General features: G+C 50.6%; 1 protein-coding gene across 2 annotated transcripts; it reads left to right on the top strand.

The window, feature by feature from the left end:
- The first annotated feature begins 13,870 nt into the window (after nucleotides 1–13,870).
- On the top strand, nucleotides 13,871–19,847 carry LOC119102186 (salivary glue protein Sgs-3). 2 transcript variants are annotated; one of them, XM_037225536.1, is made up of 2 exons: nucleotides 13,871–14,051; nucleotides 17,756–19,847. In XM_037225536.1, the coding sequence occupies exon 2, from the start codon at nucleotides 17,876–17,878 to the stop codon at nucleotides 18,914–18,916; it is 1,041 nt and encodes a 346-aa protein (XP_037081431.1). In that variant the 5' UTR covers nucleotides 13,871–14,051; nucleotides 17,756–17,875; the 3' UTR covers nucleotides 18,917–19,847. The 2 variants fall into 2 exon arrangements, with proteins under 2 accessions (XP_037081431.1, XP_037081432.1); XM_037225537.1 differs by having other exon boundaries at nucleotides 13,871–14,437.
- The last annotated feature ends 1,680 nt before the right edge of the window (nucleotides 19,848–21,527 follow it).

The raw sequence follows: 21,527 nt of genomic DNA, 5'->3' as shown, positions 1-21,527 counted from the left end.
GCCATCAAGTTGTCCGTGCTTGAAAACGACATAGACATTATAGGTATAGGCCTATCAATAAAAACTGGTATGAGCGATGCCTTATGCGGACCGTGATACGCTGCGCAGAAAAAAAGATTGCACACGACAGCCAAAGGGCGTTAACATGGCAGGTCAATCCCTCCCCCCCCCCCCCATTTTCTATATCCGGCGCCATCATTATCTCATGAAACTGAACCGATCAGACGGGGATCTAGCAGAATTGTCACAAGGACGTGAACAACCCCTGCTGGACATATCCTTGCTCGAATTTCGACACAAATGTACGCCGATCAAACTCCAGCTGGCAGACGTGAACACGTACAAATTAAATCGAAAACACGTGATGTTATTTTACGGCGCGCAAGGATTTTTTTGCGTATTGCGACCCCGTACAGAATGCGCGCAACCGTCACAACTCCGACCTCTGACTCCGACTCAGATAAAGACCCTGTCAGGCGTCAGCTGCCGGCAATCAAGGAAAGAATCTCATTGGGAACAATATTTCGGTTTGAAGGGGGGGGGGACATAGCGGTGACTGGTGGGGATTATCCCCCCCCCCCAATTAACAAGTCAAAATAAGCCCTGGCGTAGAGCACCGAAAGATGCGAGGTGGCGAAACCCACTGAATTCCAAGGTGCATCAGAGTGTACTCGGCAACACCCCCTTGCACGACGGGGGTCAAATCATTAACTCTCCAGTCTTAGATCCTCTTGACTACCTGTCTGTTTGCTGTCATCCAAATCGCCATTTATCCATGACCGACAATGAATATGCCATCGCTTATTAGCACTGCCTTGTAAATGAGCAACGTTCCTCGAACCTACACGAACAACCTGCGTAAAGCGCGCGAACGTAGCACCGAACAACCTTCGCCGGATGCCTCACCGCTGATTGCTTATCATGGAGACCACGCATGACGGTGCCGAGATACGCCGTGGACGCGGCGCGGACGGCGGGTCGGCGAGGTGGTGACGCGAGAGGGTCAGCAGCACCACACAGCCCTGTCGAACGGACAATCCCGATTCGACCGGCAGTAGTGACGTCTGATCGGCGTGGTGTCAGTCCGCAGTCGGCTCCGGTTACCCGTGCAGGGAGCAGGCGGACGCGGCGGTCAGTGACGGGCGGGTTTGACCTGAGCCGGCGGACGACAGACACAGCCGGACCAGCCGCCCCCCCCCCCCCCTTCCCTTCAGCCCGCCTCGGAGCCGGACCGGTCGAGCCAGCGGTCGGCGGCAGCCCTCGCAGAGGCCGGCGTCGGGACCGGACGGTGGGACTGGGACGGCTGATCGGCGCCTCCCGCCGCTGGCCGCCCTGCGGCGTAGGTGTGAAGGCACCGAGCGGATCGGTTCGAGGCATACCCCGCGACCCGTCGCCGGCCCTCGTCAGTGGACGCTGTCCAGGCGCAGCGGCTTCCCCGCCGTGCTTCGCGCGGCGAGAAACCAAAGGCGACTGAACGCGCCGGTGGGCTCTGAACGCGCCGGAGGACTGAACGCGAGCCGAAGGGCTGAACGCGTCGGAGAGCTGAACGCACTGGAGGGCTGAGTCCCGCATTGGCAAGACGAGCAAACCATGAACCCACTCGCCATTTCATTGCTGCTCGCGCTGGCGCTGCCTGCAGTGCTGCCTGGAGAATACTGCGATGACTTCGAAGATGGGGACTTCGGGACGTTCTGGCAGCGGGGCGCTCATGACACAGGAGGTTCCTGGAAACCTTCTAGTTACTTGGAACTGAACAAGAGCATTCCGAATTTTCCGGCGCCGTCCAGCAGGGATGTGATTGTTTATCTCACCCTCGACCCGAAAAGTACATACGTGAGCGCCGGTTTACAGATGGTAAATGAAGTCCGTTTTCCCATTGGGTCCAGCATCTCCTTCCGCTACTGGCTCCGCACAGAGGCAGTAGGTGCAGGAACGTTTCGAGTGAGAAAGATTGTCGATTCACAGGAAGGTGATATTTTGATGGACTTGACAAGCAAATCCGGACCAGACAACTTACGTTGGATGGACGCCACCGCGCCAATACCCCACGATGGAAAGAAATTTGCGGTGAGTCATTTGCAAGAGTTCATCGCGTAGCAGCAACGGAAGTCTACGAACTCTTCGTCGTGTCTGCTTTGTCCAGTATATGCACTCGGAAGTGAATTGCGTTTGGATTACTGAGCATCTTTCCGCTTGTTTTCCATGTCCTCTGCAAATAATTTGGAGTGAGGAAAATTAACGTAAACAGGAAACTATTCACGATCGACCATTGAGACTACAGACCGATTTAAAGATGCGACAGGCGCTGACATTGTTTTGTTTTTATCCGAAAAGTTACTCAGTGTGGTTTGGGAATGCACCTTTCTGGAGACCCAAAATGGACTATCTAATATAATTCACGGTTGAGTGATAAGTGATTAGAAATGAATGATTATCTCTCAAATTGACCCCGTATATCCCGTAAAAGGGTATGCAGCAATATGTACCGTTTTGTGTAGCTTTTATTACTAAAGTACAATGATGAGCTTTTCCGATAAAAACATTCATAGTAATGTACCGGCGGTAGAAAAACTACCACACGTTCATGCATATAAATATATGTACATAACTATATATTTATTACACACAGTTATACATTTATACATTTATCTTTATACATATATTATATATATATCTATATATAATATATATATTATAGATAGATAGATAGATCGAGATATAGATATAGATATAGATATAGAGGAGAGAGAGAGAGGAGGAGAGAGAGAGAGAGAGAGAGAGAGAGAGAGAGAGAGAGAGAGAGAGAGAGAGAGAGAGAGAGAGAGAGAGAGAGAGAGAGAGAGAGAGAGAGAGAGAGAGAGAGAGAGAGAGAGAGAGAGAGAGAAAGAGCGAGGAGATACTATATATATATATATATATATATATATATATATATATGTATATTATATTATATACACATTTATATATATATATTATATAATATATACATATGGTGTGTGTGTGTGTGTGTGTGTGTGTGTGTGTGTGGTGTGTGTGTGTGTGTGTGTGTGTGTGTGTGTGTGTGTGTGTGTGTGTGTGTGTGTGTGTGTGTGTGTGTGTGTGTGTGTGTGTGTGTGTGTGTGTGTGTGTGTGATAGATCAAGTGAATAACTTGCAAGAACTACGAGAATAAGGAGAAAACCGGTTTAGGCCCACATCGATTGCCCTCGACATGTGGTCGGAGTGCCGCGACGAGGTTCTCTGGTTACTCATACCCGTGTGTCTTTTCAGATTATGCTATTTGGTGCCTGTGGCGGTGGAACCAACAACAATATCGCCGTTGACGACATTCGAGTGATCGGGCCCGCAGAATTCAACCATACATGTGGATCAGTGACTACCACTACAGAGATGACAACCACCACCCAACTGACAACCACAACCGCACCAACGTCTACAACTGAATCAGCAACTACAGCAGACCCAACGTCTTCTACAGAGCCAACGACTACGACAGGGCAGCCGACTAGCACAAAACTAACAACTACAATGGAACCAACAACTACAATGAAACCAACAACTACAATGGAGCCAACAACTTCACTGAAACCAACAACTACAATGGAACCAACAACTTCAATGAAGCCAACAACTACAATGGAACCAACAACTTCAATGAAACCAACAACTACAATGGAACCAACAGCTACAATGGAATCAACAACTTCAATGAAACCAACAACTACAATGGAACCAACAACTACAATGAAACCAACAACTACAATGGAGCCAACAACTTCACTGAAACCAACAACTACAATGGAACCAACAACTACAATGAAACCAACAACTACAATGGAACCAACAACTTCAATGAAACCAACAACTACAATGGAACCGACAACTACAATGAAACCAACAGATACAATTCAACCAACGACTTCTACAGAGCCCACAACTACAACAGAGGGCCCGAAGCTGGGCCCAGGCGCCCTCCTCTGGGCGGTGTTCGTGGTACTAGGCACCTCGCTGCTGCTGCTGCTGCTGCTGGCGTTGGGTGGACGCCGCAGACGCGGCCGACTCAGCGGCCAGCTGCCGCTGGCGCACTCGACCAGCAGCGGCTCGGACCAGCTCAGCAGCGGCGGCTGGTACGACTACCTGGTCAGCGACCCATGGCGGCGTGTGCAGAACCGCTTGCGTCATCTGTAAGCGTCACACCGGTGCGGCCAGCGAGCTCCCGGGTCGGTCGGACTCACCCGTGTCACGCGACGGCCGCTGCCGTTCAGCCCCTGCTGACCGGGGCCGCAGCGGAGGCCGCGGCGCGTACCGTGGGCAGCGTACAGCGGAGGTCGCGCGCGTACCGTCGGCAGCGTACAGCGGGGCCGCGGCGCGTACCGTCGGCAGCGTACAGCGGGGGCCGCGGCGCGTACCGTCGGCAGCGTACAGCGGAGGCCGCGGCGCGCACCGTCGGCAGCGCACAGCGGGGGCCGCGGCGCGTACCGTCGGCAGCGTACAGCGGAGGCCGCGGCGCGTACCGTCGGCAGCGTACAGCGGGGGCCGCGGCGTGTACTGTCGGTGTACCGTCGGCAGCGTACAGCGGCCGCGAGGCCGCGGGCTCGGCGCGACTCTGATCGCCTCGCGATGCCTGCTGGTGGTGTTGTGAAACACGTGAGGGTGAATAGGCATCAGGTGATTGCAGATATAGCTTATGTGGTGACCTGCATGGAAAGCATTTTTGCGAAACCATCTTGATCTAGAACATGTTCAGTTGTTGATGGCTTTAAAATACATTGTACTGGAGGACAGCGATGCATAAACACGCATCTCTTTGACTGGTATATGGATTCAAGTACTTATATGTGAAAACGATAATACAAACTTATGGCAATAAGAAACATGTCATGATCACATATTGTCAGTTCTCAGCTACTTTTATGCGGGATGAATTGCAGTGCAGAAGGAAAACTGGGATATCACCGGTAGTAACTCATCCTTATGCATATGTGTAGAGGGACAATGCGAGTTTTAACGAAAGGAAGCCGGAGCAGATGGCTTACCTCAATCGTGGATGCCTCGGGTTAGGAGCAGACGGTGATAGGTGGTTAACTGCCTGTAGTCAAGCCGGCGTGGTCCTCCCGGAACGCTTGATATGTGGTGAAGCTGTCGTTTGCTTGTTACTACTCTGACGAAAAGATTGGGCTTTTGGAGCTGCTTGAGGTTCTTGTCGAAACGGTTTTAAAATACAGAAATGCAAAATTTCACGTGTGAAAGGACTGAGTCTCACGCTAAAGTGGCGTGAAGACATTTTCAGGCAAATCATGTTGGATATGGCTGAGTCCTGCCAAGAGCTCAAAACGGTGTCATGACAAGCTTGGCGTCCCATAAAATAAGAGAGTCGCAAAATTTTGACTATATTGTAACTTGGCGTAACATTTACCATCCCAAGGTTCCACACCGTACGGCCAACCCTTCCTGGAAAAGCGAGTAGGACTGGGAGAGCCTTTTTAAAAAGTTCTGGAAACTGCCAAACACCACTACCACCCGTCCAGTGAGGATGGGCAGCGCACCAAGCGGTGAGTCAGAATGCTGACGCCACCTTTCATGCCGGACACTAAAGCGTGCGTAGCATTTGTGAACCAGACGACTTAGGCATCGGGCACGCAGCAAATCGTCGGTGGCTAAAAATCGTTCAAGTCGTTGGCCAAAACGGTGTACAAGAATGGCCTCAGGGCAAAGCACCGGGAAACACGAAGTTATTTTGTAGCGGCCGAGAAACGAGACTTGCGGCTGGGAAAATGCCTCGCGATAGAGGTGCTCTGGGCGTGGTTGGTGGGGTACCAGCCCATTCGGCGTCGATCACATTGCCGCAACAGCGAAACTTAAGCTGCCAAACCTACATGTGTCTTTGGTGCAAAACTGTGGTCTGAATTTTTGTCATCGTCTTGCCTGAAATATTTGCGTAGGAAATATCAACACCATTTTGTTGTTGCGCATATCTTTTCTTGCGAAATTTGCTCGAGCTGTTTCATTTTAAAACTAACAAAATTACGTCAACGAATGCAGATTTTACCATAAAAAAGCACTCCAGTTCATTTACAAGGCACTACAAGTAGGCCCCATTCTATACCAATCTCGTTCGACTGTAACACGTGATTTCATCAGCCATCACAAGTCTGGTGACCACAGATAACACCAGATGAACTCAGGGCAACTGCAATATCCCACGAGTTATCCGCTCTTTGAGCGTCACTGAGCTGACCTGTAGTCATGGGAACGACTGGAGCTAATAAAGTCGTGTCCTGCTGGTCGAATTACAAGTTTTCCTAATCTGACCACTAGTCCTCAGATTGGCAGCAGCTGCAGTGACATGTTCGCAACTACCCACTCGAGTGAAGGTCATCCGAACCCCGACAATGAAGGTCATCCGATTCCCGAGAATGAAGGTCATCCAATCCCTGACAGCCCGACCAACGGCTGGAGAGCGCTGCAGCGACGCTTTTTCCCCCGCGACCTAAACTCATAGCTGGGACTGGGGGAACTTACTTCTGGCTTAAAGCCAGGCAAAAAGCTACGTTAAGCCGGCTTGTACTATCCGGCGCAAAGCAAGGGACAGGGGTAAGCTACGTTACCTTGAACCGGCTAATGCTCTCCGGTATCAATGCAAGAAAAACGTGCTCGAAATTACGTCAAACCGGCTAATTTCGTCCGGTAGCAAATGCAAAGTAAAACACTGCAGCGACGGCGATGTAGTGCTGTCTACCGCCTGCGACGGATCCGCACGCTTTGACGCATGCGCAGACTGACGACGGCAGCCGATACGTTCGGTGATGTTCGGCCCTCCTGCGGCGCTCGCCCTTCCTGTCAGGGCGGGGGGCAGGTGACGCCAATATAGCCTCAGCTGCTGACTGCTTTGGAAAGTACCAGTGACATAATACGAAACTACCAAGGCGACGAGGCTCGGCCTCACGAGTTGGCCGTCTGCTCGCTTGGATGAAAAATGTGTATGTATGTATATGCGAATGCTTTGGTTTGCATGAATGCATGCGAATGATTTGCATGGTAGGGGGGGGGGGGCTAAACGGGGCTCGGCAGAGGTGCTTCCGAAAGCCTTTCAAAATAAATTCGCACCATTCAAAGATTAGACTGGGGTGTATCTTTTATCATTAATTTTGTGTCTGTCCCTGCACGGGATAACAGTGTCAGCAGCCCAAGGAATATAGATTCTACATTCAGTCTTCCATTTCCACCTCCAGATGCCAGCACAATTTCGTGGTGCTGTAAAAACTAATCCGTTCTTATTATCAATCTAAAAATCGCACTGGTGAAATGTATAATGCCCAGAATTCCTTCTAAGTGTGCGAATTGACGTCCTAAAGGGCTTAAATATGCTTCTTTCAGATGCGTCATCTCTTTTGTCCGCCCGTTGGCCACCGCTCAGTGTTAGCAGTGGGGTCGGGGCGAGGCTGACGCCGCGCGGCCCATCAAGGCTGCGGCGCCGGATGTGGAGGTTTTTGTTGCTGAGATTTACGAGCGCGCATGATCGAAACTTTATACACTTATCGATCATAAATGAATGCTGATTGTCATGTACGTCCAGACAGCATGGGTTGACCACGCTGCTACACATTTTTAAATCCTTTTTGGGTGTACTTTCATCATTAAGGAGCATTTTGTCAACCATTTACCACACCCCACCTATTCCATCCGTTGTCAAAGCTCTGGTTTGACAAGCTAATCATGTTTCTAGCTAGTCATGTTTCTAGCTAGTCAAGCTAGACAAGCTAGTCAAGCTAGTTCTGGTTTAGCTCAAAGCTAAAGCGCCCCTGCAGCTTACATAAATCAGAACATTCATCTGAGATGAAATGCCACATTGCGAACTGACCACAATTTCGACAACAGAGAAGCACGCATCCAGAGAGGAGTCCCGTTTGTTGACTTTTTCGGGCAGACTGAGTCATTTTTCACTGCTCAACCTCCTTCTCCGAACCCAATTTGCCAAACTACACTCCCATGCTCAGTCACTGCCAGTTTGAGAGCCGGCGATGATTTCACGGATCTATTGGACCGATCGGGCCGGCTGGTGACTTCGTGCCTACGCGTAGTCCGTAATCCACCAATAGTGTGGCAGACATTAGCTCTAGGTTGTTTTTGCGCGCGCCCATTGTGAACTGTCAGGCGGTCACGCTTAACCAAGTCAATGTTTCAATATACGCAAGGTGGCAATGTCGCATGGCTAGTTTGGTAGAACCACAACGCCATGCAAACGTTCCAGTATGGAGAATCATGTTTCCTAAATAGAGAGATCATGTTGAATTAGACAGTTTTTCACTTAAAAGTATACCAATAGTTATAAATGAGTTCATTTAATCATATCTGGTGCCTGTCTCAATACCTTTAGCTGTGGAGCATTCCCTTAAATCTAAAATTTTTGATGTTATATCGATGTCGAGGGATGTCCTCAGATTTGTGACTTCTGACATTCTCGGATAATGGATCCCTTAAAAGTTGCCGGGGATCTTCTGGAAGCCCTCATCATTTTTAAAACTTTTTCCAAAAATCTTCCGAGATTCAGGATCTATTTTGAGTTCATTTTGGGAACTTCTGAGATCTGGAGCTTTTGTCGAAGTTTTTTCGAAGCATTCCGCAAGATCTGGGATGTTTTTTTCAAAAATGCATCGAAAGATCTTCTGCGATAAAGGATCTTTTTGTTGGACCCAAGCACATGTCTGCATGCTCTTGCCTCAGCCGAGACTTCTTCGTCCCGTGAAGTTACGACCCTCGGACGCCAAATGCCCAGTGGCAAGCCTGAGTTTCCGCCGCGTGGGGGACCTCGAGAGCAATCTCGTGACCTTTATGCAAACAAGAAGTCGGCGGTGTGCTGGGTTAGTGATGAACACATGCGCGGAACACAGGGGCGGATCTAGCCTAGAGTTGTTTTTTTTTTAGTGGGGGCAACCGTTCGTCGCCAGCTGGCTGGTGTGGGGTCCAGTGCATGGTGCCTCTCGCGAGTACCTAGAAGGGACGCCATTCAAAACCGAAAAATGCTTTGTCCCAGACCCCGAAATGCTTTTGAATCTTAAGCAGAAGTTAAAACAAAATAGTTAAAACAGTTAAAGTTAAAACAGACGGTAAGTAGACGAAACTTTTATGAAGCTCTGGGAATGCTTTGGGGGGACCAAAACATACTCTCAGAGGTTTTGGGGGGGCCATGGCCCCGTGCCCCCCCCCCCCCAGGATCCGCCTATGGCGAAACATATTTGCACCCATGAAAACAGTGTATCTCGCATTGAGTGGTGTTTTGCCTGATTGCAGCTAAGGTACTGTAAAGATACCAAATATTTTGGGGGAATGCTGGTCATCGTACTGGTCTTTAAGGCTGTGTCAACTTTATGGCCCCAGCTTGCTCGGCTCAGGCGCCGAAGTGAGGTAGTCGGATTGTTTTGAAAAAGACGGCACTAGTCGCTCCTCGATCGATTGCAGATGTCACTTTGAGTCGAACATGGTTTCGCTGACTTGTGATTTGCAGATGATATAAGTGATTACATGGTGCAGTTCGTTTCATGTTGTTATTTGAATTGGCCGCTGGAGTCTGACATCAACATGTTTGCCACGTCAGCATAATATTTTTGGTCGCATGCAGATCGACACGCGCCCGAAAATTGATTTTGATTGGCCTGGAGGTCAACACACATGCATTGTGACTTGGTTGTGATGAATAGAAAAAACTAGACCGGCGCGCAACTTACAGGTCATTCCCCTATTCCCGATGAACTGTGCTGTGACAGATGTAAGGTTATTTATTACATAAGTAAAAACGGAATCCTTCGGTTTTTGTTATTCCATTTCTATGTCTATTTTACTTATTTGAACACATTTGTTTTTACTCGTTTTAACGTAACAACTCGCGTTGAACTAAATGTTGACCTAATTGCAAGCTCAGGCTTGCAAGGCCTATCACGGAACCCACAGCAGGTGAAAGCTGCGAGCATCGCTCTGAACATGATTGAGTCTATTGCTAACTTGACGAACCTGACATCTATCCTGAAAAACGCCCCACAACAGTCGAATATTTGGTTCGTGCACGAGGGGTACTCTCGTGCAGCTATGTCCGTCGATTCTCCCTTTTACTTACACGGTTTCTCAGCCTTTTCTGAGTGGAAATGTGTTGATCCCGTTTTCTGCGACCGCACTTACCGATCTATGAGCCATGATTCGACAAGTGTTTCGACAATTTTTGGCGATTTTGGCGAATTCCGTATTGAGCTAACGGAGCACGTTTGCACGCACTGACTACTCCGCTGGTCTGATCCGGTGCTGAATTTGATACAATTTATTGGTCACCTGTTAATCAATTACCTAGTTGGGATGTGCACTGTAGCTTTGTACGCACCGCTGATTCCAAGCGTGAACAATGCGACACATGATTCGAAGACAACTCAAGCCATAATTTGAGGCGATAGCTACTGCCCGCCCGCCCAACTACCCTAGCGCGCGGCTCGTTGACGCCCACACACGCACACACGACCCTGATTGGTTGTGACGTCATGTGGGGGCGGGACCCACGCGTTTGGTGTGCTTAATACGATGCTCGACGACATGATCTGTCTTGTGTGTACGTATTGGCATTTAAAACACTCTCCAACATAAAATGTCTATTCCGAGGGTCGACTCGATAAAGTTCAGAGGAGAGCCATGTGAAATAGCACATTTGCAGCGACAATCCCACAGGGCACACAAAAGCACGCATACAAAACACCCCAGGTACGCCCACACACGCACACGCACATCTATTCATCAAGTTCCAATTAAATGCCAGCACAGCTCTCGCCGAAAAGCCGAGAATGACAAAGTCTTGGATTGTGGATCATACGGTTCTTTTGTAGCCGGCGGCGGGCTGACGAATGAACGCGGTATTTTGCATCGAAGAGAACGGAGAGTTTTGTTGCCTCCTATAAAAACTGTTCTTTTGTCTAAAACACCGTTGTTTGTTTACTTTTCATCAAGCACTACGGCTGACCTGAACTGAAATGTGGCTGGCAAACCCGAAGAGGTGAAACCTGACAAAGAGGGCTTCCATAGGTAGCGGAGAGTTCCTCTGGCTTTGTTTCAAACCTCCAGCTTAATTAAGAGCTAGCCACTAGGCGTGCTCATCTTCCTAATTTCGCGAACAGGTGGAAGTAGATCTTACCCGGGAAAGTTTAAGAAGCAGCCAATTTAGTCATGTATTTGTTGCATCTTACGCCAAAAACAACATAATTATGTGAAAATCAGGATGCAGCGGGCAGCACACAGTCCTATTGCGGCTCCTATACCCTCATTTATTCCGTTTTATGAATGCATACGTGTGTGAAGTGCTTGCTCAGTGCTTTTAATAACACGCACTCACTAATGAAAGTCATGAAGACCTGGAAATTATCGACCGACAAAGTAAACATTTGCATGCCCTGTCGGGAGCCAGCACCGATGTGATCCGGCCCAGCTCAGTTCCGTTCAGTTCAGTTCATTGCGGCTACATTCTGGAATACTTTCAGGCTTTTCATGGACCAAGTCGAGATAAAAAAAACAAACACAAACAGTAGGCAAGGGAAAGCAAACTCACAATTCTCACAACTCAAACAACTAACAGTCCACAAACAGGCGCAGGAACGTACACTCAGCTCAGCTGGTCGCCTCGGAGAAGGCAGTGTATCACATCTGCTTTGCAGCGCAACACGCGCGGCACGTGGTGTTTTGCATGGCGGTCGGCAGGCGGTGAAACAACTTCGCAGCACCGTGGCTGAGCTTACGCTTCCCCGCGTTCGTCCTGGCTCGCGCTTCGCAGCCTCGTGGCTGAGCTTACGCTTCCCCGCGTTCGTCCTGGCTCGCGCTTCGCAGCCCCGTGGCTGAGCTTACGCTTCCCCGCGTTCGTCCTGGCTCGCGCTTCGCAGCCTCGTGGCTGAGCTTACGCTTCCCCGCGTTCGTCCTGGCTCGCGTCACTTTAAGTTGTCCCGTCTGTCGAGCGCTGTAGCTGCTGTGGACGGTCTGGAATAATCCTTACAAGTCTGTCGGTTGTCCTGTGTGGAGTATAAATTTGGGAACAGCTAAGTAGTGATATTTTGGGAAGTCTTGAGCCGACAAAATACCTAAGCGTGGTGCTTCCTCCCAAATTCTACCGTACTTCTTTTTCCCGAAATGACACGGTTACAAAAATTGACCAGTTTTTGTACTCGGTGAAGTTGTGTGGTACCGCATGTTCCTTAAATGGATATGCAGTGACGAACTGAAGACACCACGAGTCCCCCCACCACTTGCCGCAGAACGCAGCGCGGAACGAGGTGGCTGGCGTGGATGGGGCCAATGCGTGTACCAGTGCACTTAGCTATCAGCTGGTCAGTGTGTGGTTGAAAAGTGGGCTTTCCGTCAATTGTGAGACCCAGATTCTTGACAGCTCTGGTTTCAGTTACCATCGATGTTCCAATTTATATCGTATTTTTTGGAATATCACGAGGCATATATTTTGTTCAAAGCAACAGAAGTTGAGTTTTTGCCGCACCAATTTTCATTTTATTCTGGTCAAACCAGTTAACAAGTTCTGTGGGAGCAGCTTGTAAACGAATAATAATATATGCGAGCTGCTCTTTACGGCCACTACCGAGCAGCTGGGTATCGTCGGCAAACTGGACCACTGTAGAGCTGCCGGTATACAGGCTCATTTCGTTCGAGAATGCAGAAAACATTAAACAGGCTTCCACCCTTAGACTCCGGTTGTGTTTGGCTGTGGCTCTGAGAGGGTTTCACTTCCGTCCCTCCGAACTATTCTGACCTGTTGAGCGTATTCTGACCCCTTATCTAGCCAATGGGTGTCTACGCCTTACATATTTAGTTTGCTGAGTAATTTTCCGTGATCGATCACGTCAGAAAATTTGGAACGATCAACGAAAACTAACAGAGCAATGTCACCAGAGTCCATCGCACGATACACACGGTCAGTCACTACAGCAGGGACAGTCTCAGTCGAATGATGACGTCTGTATCCGTGCTGGGACGAAAACAAATGATTCTACTTGAAATAAACGCTTATTTAGCGGTGCACGAGTCATTCAACTATTTTAGTCACAGCGGGCAGTATGGAAATGCCAGCCAGCTCGACACACTGGCTAAATTCCCCTCATTTCGGTATTGGCGTTACGAGTGCATGCTTCCAAATCGCTGGCCCCGCTCCTGAGTATAGCGCCAGATCCCAGGCCGTATAAAGACGCACGCCTGACGATAGCAGCATTTTGATCGCCGATTAGTGCGGTATACAAACACTCAAGCGAAACGACAACAACTGGGGCAGCCGGCAACTCTCTTATAAAGCAAATCCCCCGTCAACGAAGCTTCGTCGGCAGCTGTAATCAGCCAGCCGGCGCCAGACGTCAATCTCCTCCGTTGTCTCAGAAGATGGCTGGTCCGCGGCTCGACCTCCGACACCACCGTCACGTGACCGCTGCAGACGCAGCACGTGCTACCGGACGGGCCCACACTCTGGACTGGACCCGCCCTAACGGGACCCGCACTAACGGGAGCCGCCCTGACGGGAGCCACGGAACCCACCCTGATAGGACCCGCCCTGAGGGGACACCCTGACCGGACCCGTCCTGAGGGGACCACCTTAATAGGACCCGCCCTGACGGCAGCCGGCAACAGCCAGACATGGGCAGCTTCCGGTGCGGCGGCGGCGGCCCGTGTGAGGCTGATCTGGGCCCGCACGCGGCCGTGTGAGGCTGATCTGGGCCCGCACGCGGCCCGTGTGAGGCTGATCTGGGCCCGCACGCGGCCGTGATAAGATACCTGCGGCGGCGGCGGCGGCGGCGCGAGTGAGGTGTAGTGCGTGCGGAAGCCGACGTCGACATCAGTCGCGCTCGCGCACGCGCCCAGCAAGGCAGCCGCCTCCCGTCCGCCGTCGGCAGCGGCCGCGAGTTATGGTGCAGCGTGCCCCACCACGCCGAGCGCTTCGCATGGCGCTGCTAGCCGCCTCCCTGCTGCTGGTGACCGCGCTGGCTGGCGTGCACGGCGGAGAGTACTGCGACGACTTCGAAAACGGCGATTTTGGTCAGTTCTGGCAACAGAGCGCTCTAGATTATGGAGGCCAGTGGAAAGCCGTCAGCTACCAGGAGTTGAAAAAGAACATAACAGATTTTCCAGAGCCAGCAGGCGGAGATACCGTCGTCTATCTGACACGCAAGCCTGGCAGTTCATCTACCAGCGCTAGATTGCAGACCAAATCATCGTTCGATTTCTCAAGCGGTGGTAACATGTCCTTCCGCTACTGGTTACGTTCTAAATGGCAAGGATCAGGAACTTTTGAAGTGAGACGGATTGTTGGCTCAAAAGAAGATCCGCACGCGATTATGTCTCTGACATCGACGTCCGGGCCCACCAACAAAGACTGGGAGGAAGCCAGCACGGAGATTCCTGCCGATTCCCAGGACTTTAAGGTGAGCTTCCCACGTTGCGTTCTTTATTGGATTTCCGCTGCAAACGCCTAGCTAGCTCAGAATAGCCTATTTATTCCACACTGCCTTCCGAAGTTCTAAAGGAGATAGACCCATTCCAGACACCATATTTTCAGGTTAGGGGGGTGTAGTGAGAAGTGATATGCTTACGTATATTGAAGTTAACTCCAGGACTGATGTGCTCCATTGCAGACGAACCGTAAAAGTTGGACACCGGCCTGTGTCCGGCTGCATTTTAAGGCAGCGCATGAGGAAGTGTCAGGGGGTAATCCACTTCTGAAGGTGTAGCTCGGTGAGATTCGCAACTCGCGAGTTCCCTTTTGTGAAGTTATGTTATGTGAGCATCTTCGAGAGCGTAAACTGAGCAAAGCAATACTTGAAGGCATCATATGATGATCCGCTTAATCGGTTAAATAATCCCAGTTGTCGGAACAGAAGTGCAACATTTCCTTTTTTGAGTCACGTTTTTGTGTCCGGATGGCACATTATTTGCACTGCTGAGATGGCCACTAGCCGTCAAACAGTGACTGGTTGGACCTCTCGGAACTGGACATTCGGCATTTGACTATGGAAATTTGGAACTATAAACGTAGTGTGATGTCTGTAAACCGGTCTCTGGCAATATGTAATGTACCGTACCGAAATTTTGCTTGAATTTCCGTGATTGCCCATGTAGCACGTATCGAATCGTTCAGAGTGTTAAAAAGATTGGCTTGTGTTAAAAATGCTCTCTAATAACCTTTTTACGTCAGCACTTTGAGACAGAGGCCTAATTTGGTATCAGATACGGAATGCGCGTCGACCAGCATACGCAGGGGAAAAACCAAAGGAACACCTCCACGTCCACCGCAATAGCTCGACTTTACTCCGTGAGCGTGCTTATGTCATCGCGTACTTATGCGTCATGTCTGTTTTCTATGCTTTATTTTTCAGTGCCGTGGGACCACACTTGAAAACGTGATTTGTCAAGAAGGTACCTTATGACAAACCAAAAGTGTTAACGGTCAAATTTATGGTCTATTTTGAAAGGCCTTACGAAAATACGATGGGTCTCACACCTGCTTATCTTAGTTTTCTTGTATTTCGAGTTTGTTTCAAGATTATGAACCTGTCTGATAATCCTCAAATGAAAAGAGCTATTGTTTCTGAAGATCGCTCAGATTTTGGCTTGCAATGAGCTCTGGTAGCAATCGCCACTGTGAGTACGTATCCCGAGGTGCCTAAGAACATTTTGCGTTTATGCGACGGCAGCTGCTTAAGTTTCCGCAGTTCACCTAAGCAACGACAAAAGGCCTCATCAACGGCGATGGCACAGCCCGGTGATAGGCGCCGACAGAGCAGTAGTTAGGCCGTGCGTTTGAGAAACCAGAGGTTGAAACCAGAAAATTAGGGAACCAGGGGACTCAGAGATACCAGGGAACCTTCCTGACAGGGTGAGAGACAGGTGACGACTTTTGGTTTCGGCTAATGAACGGGCCGCAAAGCACTAATGACACATACCTCACTAGCATACTTTCAACACTGTTGATAACCAGAGCACCACTCTGTTCCTGTTTTGCAGACACTTATGCCATTGCAAATACAACGCATTTTTCCTGATCGTTGCGTGCAGGACACGACAAATCACACCTGACAAATACGTAGCATTGTTAACCGCAAAATGGAACCAGACTATTTTCACATGCTGGGAGACCCATCCTTATCCAAATAAACGCCTCTCTTTCATGTGATCATTTTATCTTCCTCAGGAGCGTCACTTTACATACCTTCGGAGGGGCCTGAGCCCTTCCCCCATTGCTGCCTTGAGCCCCCCCCCCCCCTCCCCCCAATGCTTCTCTGGGCCCCTAAATGCATGTGAGCAAGGAGAGAATACTGAGCCAAATGCATACATAACAATTCAGTTTAACTATGCACATAGTAGATCGCAAGCAGCTTAATGCGTCACCTTTAATATCATATCAGTTTTGTACCAAATAACATCCTGTGGGTGCCTAATGTGCTTGCCATTCTCAAGGCCCTGAAACAAGTGATCCTAACTCTTTCATATCTCAAGCATGCTTCCCAAAATTTGTTATTTTTTCAAATGATAACACTCGGATTGGGATAAAGAACAATTGGCTACAGTCTGCGGAAGATTTTAAAAGTACGAGATGACCAGATAAAACTTAATGCATGTTTTCCCCAATAGTGGCGAGTGTTTCTGTCGCACAATCGTGGCTGTTGTGCTTGTACAGCGCGATCAGAGACGGCGGTAGCCATGAGTGACCTCATACCAAGAGTTACTGCGATGTTTTCTGCGAAGGCAGCTCACATGAACTCGAATGTGGGAAGTCGTTCCGCACAGAAGAACAAATTTGAATCTACAAAATATTAGAAAGCTGTTTCATTTTAACATCGAGCAATCAAATTCGCATGACTGAGATCCGAGGAGAAATCAGGTTTTGGGGTAGGTTAGACCAACCTTTTTGACAGAGCTTCTCAACTGTTTTTATAAAGTGGCACCCCTGATATACATAATGGGTTGCTAGATGTTATGCGACAAACCAAAGGTCCCATGTTGTCACCCCTGACTGCAGTACGTGTCCGGGAAGTCCGGGCCATGGCGCGACTCAGAAGGGGCTATGACATAATATGACAGAGTACGTAGCTTTGCAATGGTTGCACAGTTTGCGACAATAAAACTTCACAGTGCCGTTTTTCTGCGTTGCACTGTCTTGTGCGACATCTGCACTTGCAAAATGGACGCCAAATGCGTGGGGTGCATGCACATCTTGATTGACTCACGCGGAATAAACCCAGTGCTAATTTGCTTTTCACCGAGTCATACACCTCCAGACGCCCTGGCAACGTAGCCTCTCACAAGTCTCCTAGACTACAACTCGCAAACCGTTGGGGTGGTTTAGTAACATTTTAGAAACGGATCCTACGTATGCGACCATCCCATGCACGACTTGTTGTCCAAAGGTGGAAGACGATCAACGGCGGTTGACCTCTTGTGGAACGTGCAGCCCGTCTGATGAAAAGGTGCGACGTATCGTCTCAGAATACCTACGTCTGTCTGGTGCTGTACCAATCTGACGAAAAATGTGGAGGACGGATCAGATCAACCTCTGAAATATTCGTTCAAGAAGACTCATCGGTTTTGCCAGCGAGGAATCTGTTTTCCACTCAACGAAATTGCTTGTTTAGCAGCCGTCCTAATGGCCTCTGATTCAAAGGTGATGCATGCCTGTCTGGTACATGTTCGTGCGGACACATCCGCGTGGAAATTTTTGTTAATATATTCCTGTAATCTTACAGATTCTCATATTCGGCGCCTGCGGAAGCGAGGAGCTAGACAACATCGCCGTTGATGACATCACGCTCTGTGGGCCCGACAACCTACCTGATCAGAAGTGCCATCTGCTTACAACAACAGAGATGACCAGCACGTCCCAACCGACAACCACAGTGCAGCCGACGACAACCGAAGCAACCACTACGGCTGAGCCCACCACTACAACAGAGCCCACGACTACAACGGAACCGACGACTACAACAGAGCCAACCACTACAACAGAGCCAACGACTACAACGGAACCAACGACTGCAACAGAGCCCGCCACTACAACAGAGCCCACCACTACAACAGAGCCAACGACTACAACAGAACCAACGACTACAACAGAGCCAACAAGTACTACAAACCCGACAACTACAACGGAGCTGACGACTACTACGGAGCCAACGACTACAACACAACAAACGACTTCTGGGAAAACGACTACAACAGAATTAACGACTACAGCAAAACAAACGACCACAACAGAACTAACCACAACCGAATCAACCACTACGACAGAGTTAGCGACTACAACTGAACCAACGACCACAGCAGAGCCCACAACAACCGAACGGACAACTACAACAACGCCGACCACAACGGATTCAACGACTACAACTCAGCCAAAAACTACGACAGCCCCACAAACCACAACCAAGCCGGCTACTACCACCGCACCAACGACCACTACTGAACCAACGTCTACTACTGAACCGGCGACCGCTACTGAGCCCGCGACTACAACCGCACTTGTGACGACACCTCCGACGTCGATGGACCCGTCAACGTCGCTCGACCCAAGCACTTCCTCTCAGCCAGCGTCAGCATCTACACCTGCGCCTACAAATCAACCGAAGCCCACCGGAGCTACCGAGCAGCCGAGGGGCGGCGGGGGCCTGCAGCTGGGCCCAGGCGCCCTCCTCTGGGTGGTGTTCGTGGTGCTGGGCACCTCGCTGCTGCTGCTGCTGCTGCTGGCGCTGGGCAGACGCCGCACACGCGGCCGGCGCAGCGACCAGCTGCAGCTGGTGCACTCGACCAGCAGCGGCTCGGACCAGCTAAGCAGCGGCGGCTGGTACGACTACCTGGTCAGCGACCCGTGGCGGCGCGTGCAGGACCGCTGGCGTCAGCTGCGCGCTTAGTGCCGGCGGGTCTTGGAGCCGTCGGCAGCGGGCCGACAACGCAAGACCGGTCCCCCGCCGCGCTCCATCGGCCGTGCAGGGAGCCAGGCAGGTCACCAGACAGCGCCGGCCTTCCGCAGTGGTCAAAGACGGCGGTGTAAACGCCCACACCGTGCTGAGGGCGTGGGCTGTGAGTGTGTGACACAACACTGGGCATGCTTGGCATGGCTATGGGCGGTAGCCACGGCCATGGGACACGCTGCTGGCCGGAGGCGCCAGCGGCTGTGAACCTAGTGTAGTGCTGTGCATGACACAGTGGGACCGCCCACCGGCAGCCTACTTGCAATGCAACCTGAATGGTCCGCGAGCTAATGAGGCGGATGTCCAGCAGCTGTCAGTCAAAGCATGGATCAAGGCTGGTCTTCGTTCATTTTACTGACGTCGCTGTTAAATACTGTCAGAGTTACAAATACTGTACAAGGCATGGCAGAGACAGCCGGCGGCAATATTCGCGATCGGTAGTCAGCTGGCTAGCAGCACTGCGAGCACGTCTCCTGTCCCACGTGTTCCACAGATTAGTGTGCAAGGCTTGCATGTAGGCAAAAGGCGTCATATGAACTGCTATTGAAACATCACTGCTGGCTTGGTCACGTGACAATGAATCAACCTCGCATCTAGGCGCCAATGTGGGCGCGCAAGCGCCTGATATATGTAGACGGCTTAAGGCTTGCGAATCCCTGCGCGTGTTTCGCTTCATCAGCAGCAAGGGCCTCCTACCGCACACCGGTGGCGACAAGGCAATCTTGTTGTCCGACTATAGCCCATTTGTTGCCATTGGCGAATCTCACGTCAGCGATACCTGACTGTTATGGCCGTTACCTGACTGTTATGGCCGCACGCCGGACAGCGGACGTGTGTTTATGCAATGGGTGAAATAGACCCTGCTTGATTATGCCAGACGTATATGTGTATATATATATATATATATATATATATATATATATATATATATATATAATGAGGTCGATTGGTCGAAAGGAGGGCATGAATGCATTCTTCTTCCGGTAGGCATAGTGAACGTTAAAGAAGCAGCTCCTGGATGCTCAGCAAATGACGATTGCAATTATTTTTGCAACCCCACGGTGTAACCCTGATCAGTAACCGTATGTCATTCCTGCCGGTAGACTGGTCTACGGAGCGTCCAGGAGCCATTGGAGCGACATCCAATGTCAACTTTTTCCGATCACTGAACGCTGTTTTGTACATTGTGTGTGGGTAAGTTTGTTTTTGTACCTGACTGTTTCCTATATTTCTGGATCGTCGACGTCGGCCCATGCAGGCTGTTAGCAAAATTCAAGACTTTTTCATCGAAACGCAATCGCACTGATTCTAAATACAACGCTAAACACAGGCGCGTTGCGTTTGAAGGGCGCCCCATGGTCACAACGGCGAGCATGGCGGGCACACATGTGTGCAACTCCCGACGCTTTTTAGGGGGGTTTGAGCCTCTGTGTTTATGAGCTCCAGCCCAGGACCACGGGATCTGACCAGATGAAATGGACGAAGTGCCTTAGAGTGCACCCACCCATTGATTCCACAAGATTATCTGCTCGCGCACTGAGTACCTGCACCGCTGCGGAATGTCGCTGCCGAATAGAGATGGCAGAACGGTAAAGGGTGTTAAGCACCATCTTCAGGTGCAGGAAGTAACCCAAGCTGCAGCACCCTGCCAGCCTCTCGGCAATATTAAAGTATTGCATTCCTTATGATTGTTTATGCATTGGACGCATGATTGCATTGCATTGAATGCAAAGCGTATGTGTCATTAGCAGTCTATGCAATAATCTGCATGCTCCTAAATGCATTTTTGCTTGCGTGAAAGCCGAATTTAGTTGCACAACATACTTTCTTTTGGTTAGGATAAGTGCAGAAATACCAGGGTCGACGACGTGAGCGTAACTGTCTCCGGGAAACTGCATCCAAGCAGCGAGCAAGATTAGACCCACGTGAACTAATAATCGACGTGAACTAAATAGACATGACGTGAACCAATCCGTCGGTCGCCTCCCCTGGCCCGTGCACTGCAGCGGACGACGCACTATTTGCACAGCTCCGCCGCTGACCGTCGCCCTCGGGCGTCCCCTCCCCTCCCGCACACCCTGCCGGAGTGACCTCTGCACTGTGGTACGCTGTTTGTCCACCTCTCAGCGGGGGTCGTCCTCCCGAGCCCTGTGACGGCCGGCCCCTCCGGCTCCCGGCACTCCGCACTGCTAGCGGACCGAGACCGCATCAGTCCGCTGCAGCCTGGAACGCACCGCATCACAGGCTCCTGCACTGATAGCGGACCGTGACCGCATCAGTCCGCTGCAGCCTGGAACGCACCGCATCACAGGCTCCTGCACTGATAGCGGACCGAGACCGCACCAGTACGCTGCAGCCTGGAACGCACCGCATCACAGGCTCCTGCACTGATAGCGGACCGTGACCGCATCAGTCCGCTGCAGCCTGGAACGCACCGCATCACAGGCTCTTCCGGTCCCCGATGCCCCCTACGCCTCGTTGTTGACCTTCAGTACTTCCGAAGGCGCGTCCCGGTCCCCGGTGCGTTCCGATGGTCGCAGATGCCGCGGTG

The sequence above is a fragment of the Pollicipes pollicipes genome, unplaced genomic scaffold (genome assembly GCF_011947565.3).
Source record: "Pollicipes pollicipes isolate AB1234 unplaced genomic scaffold, Ppol_2.1 Scaffold_5724;HRSCAF=6776_pilon_pilon_pilon, whole genome shotgun sequence".
Classification (NCBI taxonomy): domain Eukaryota; kingdom Metazoa; phylum Arthropoda; class Thecostraca; order Pollicipedomorpha; family Pollicipedidae; genus Pollicipes; species Pollicipes pollicipes.
Note: the sequence above shows the minus strand (reverse complement) of the source record. Positions and strands in the feature narration are given on the sequence as shown.

Coding starts and splice junctions, on each gene's coding strand:
- LOC119102186 (XM_037225537.1), top strand. CDS start 13,922: ATGGTGCAGCGTGCCCCACCACGCCGAGCGCTTCGCATGGCGCTGCTA. Junction 14,438..17,755: donor CCGATTCCCAGGACTTTAAG/GTGAGCTTCCCA, acceptor GTAATCTTACAG/ATTCTCATATTCGGCGCCTG.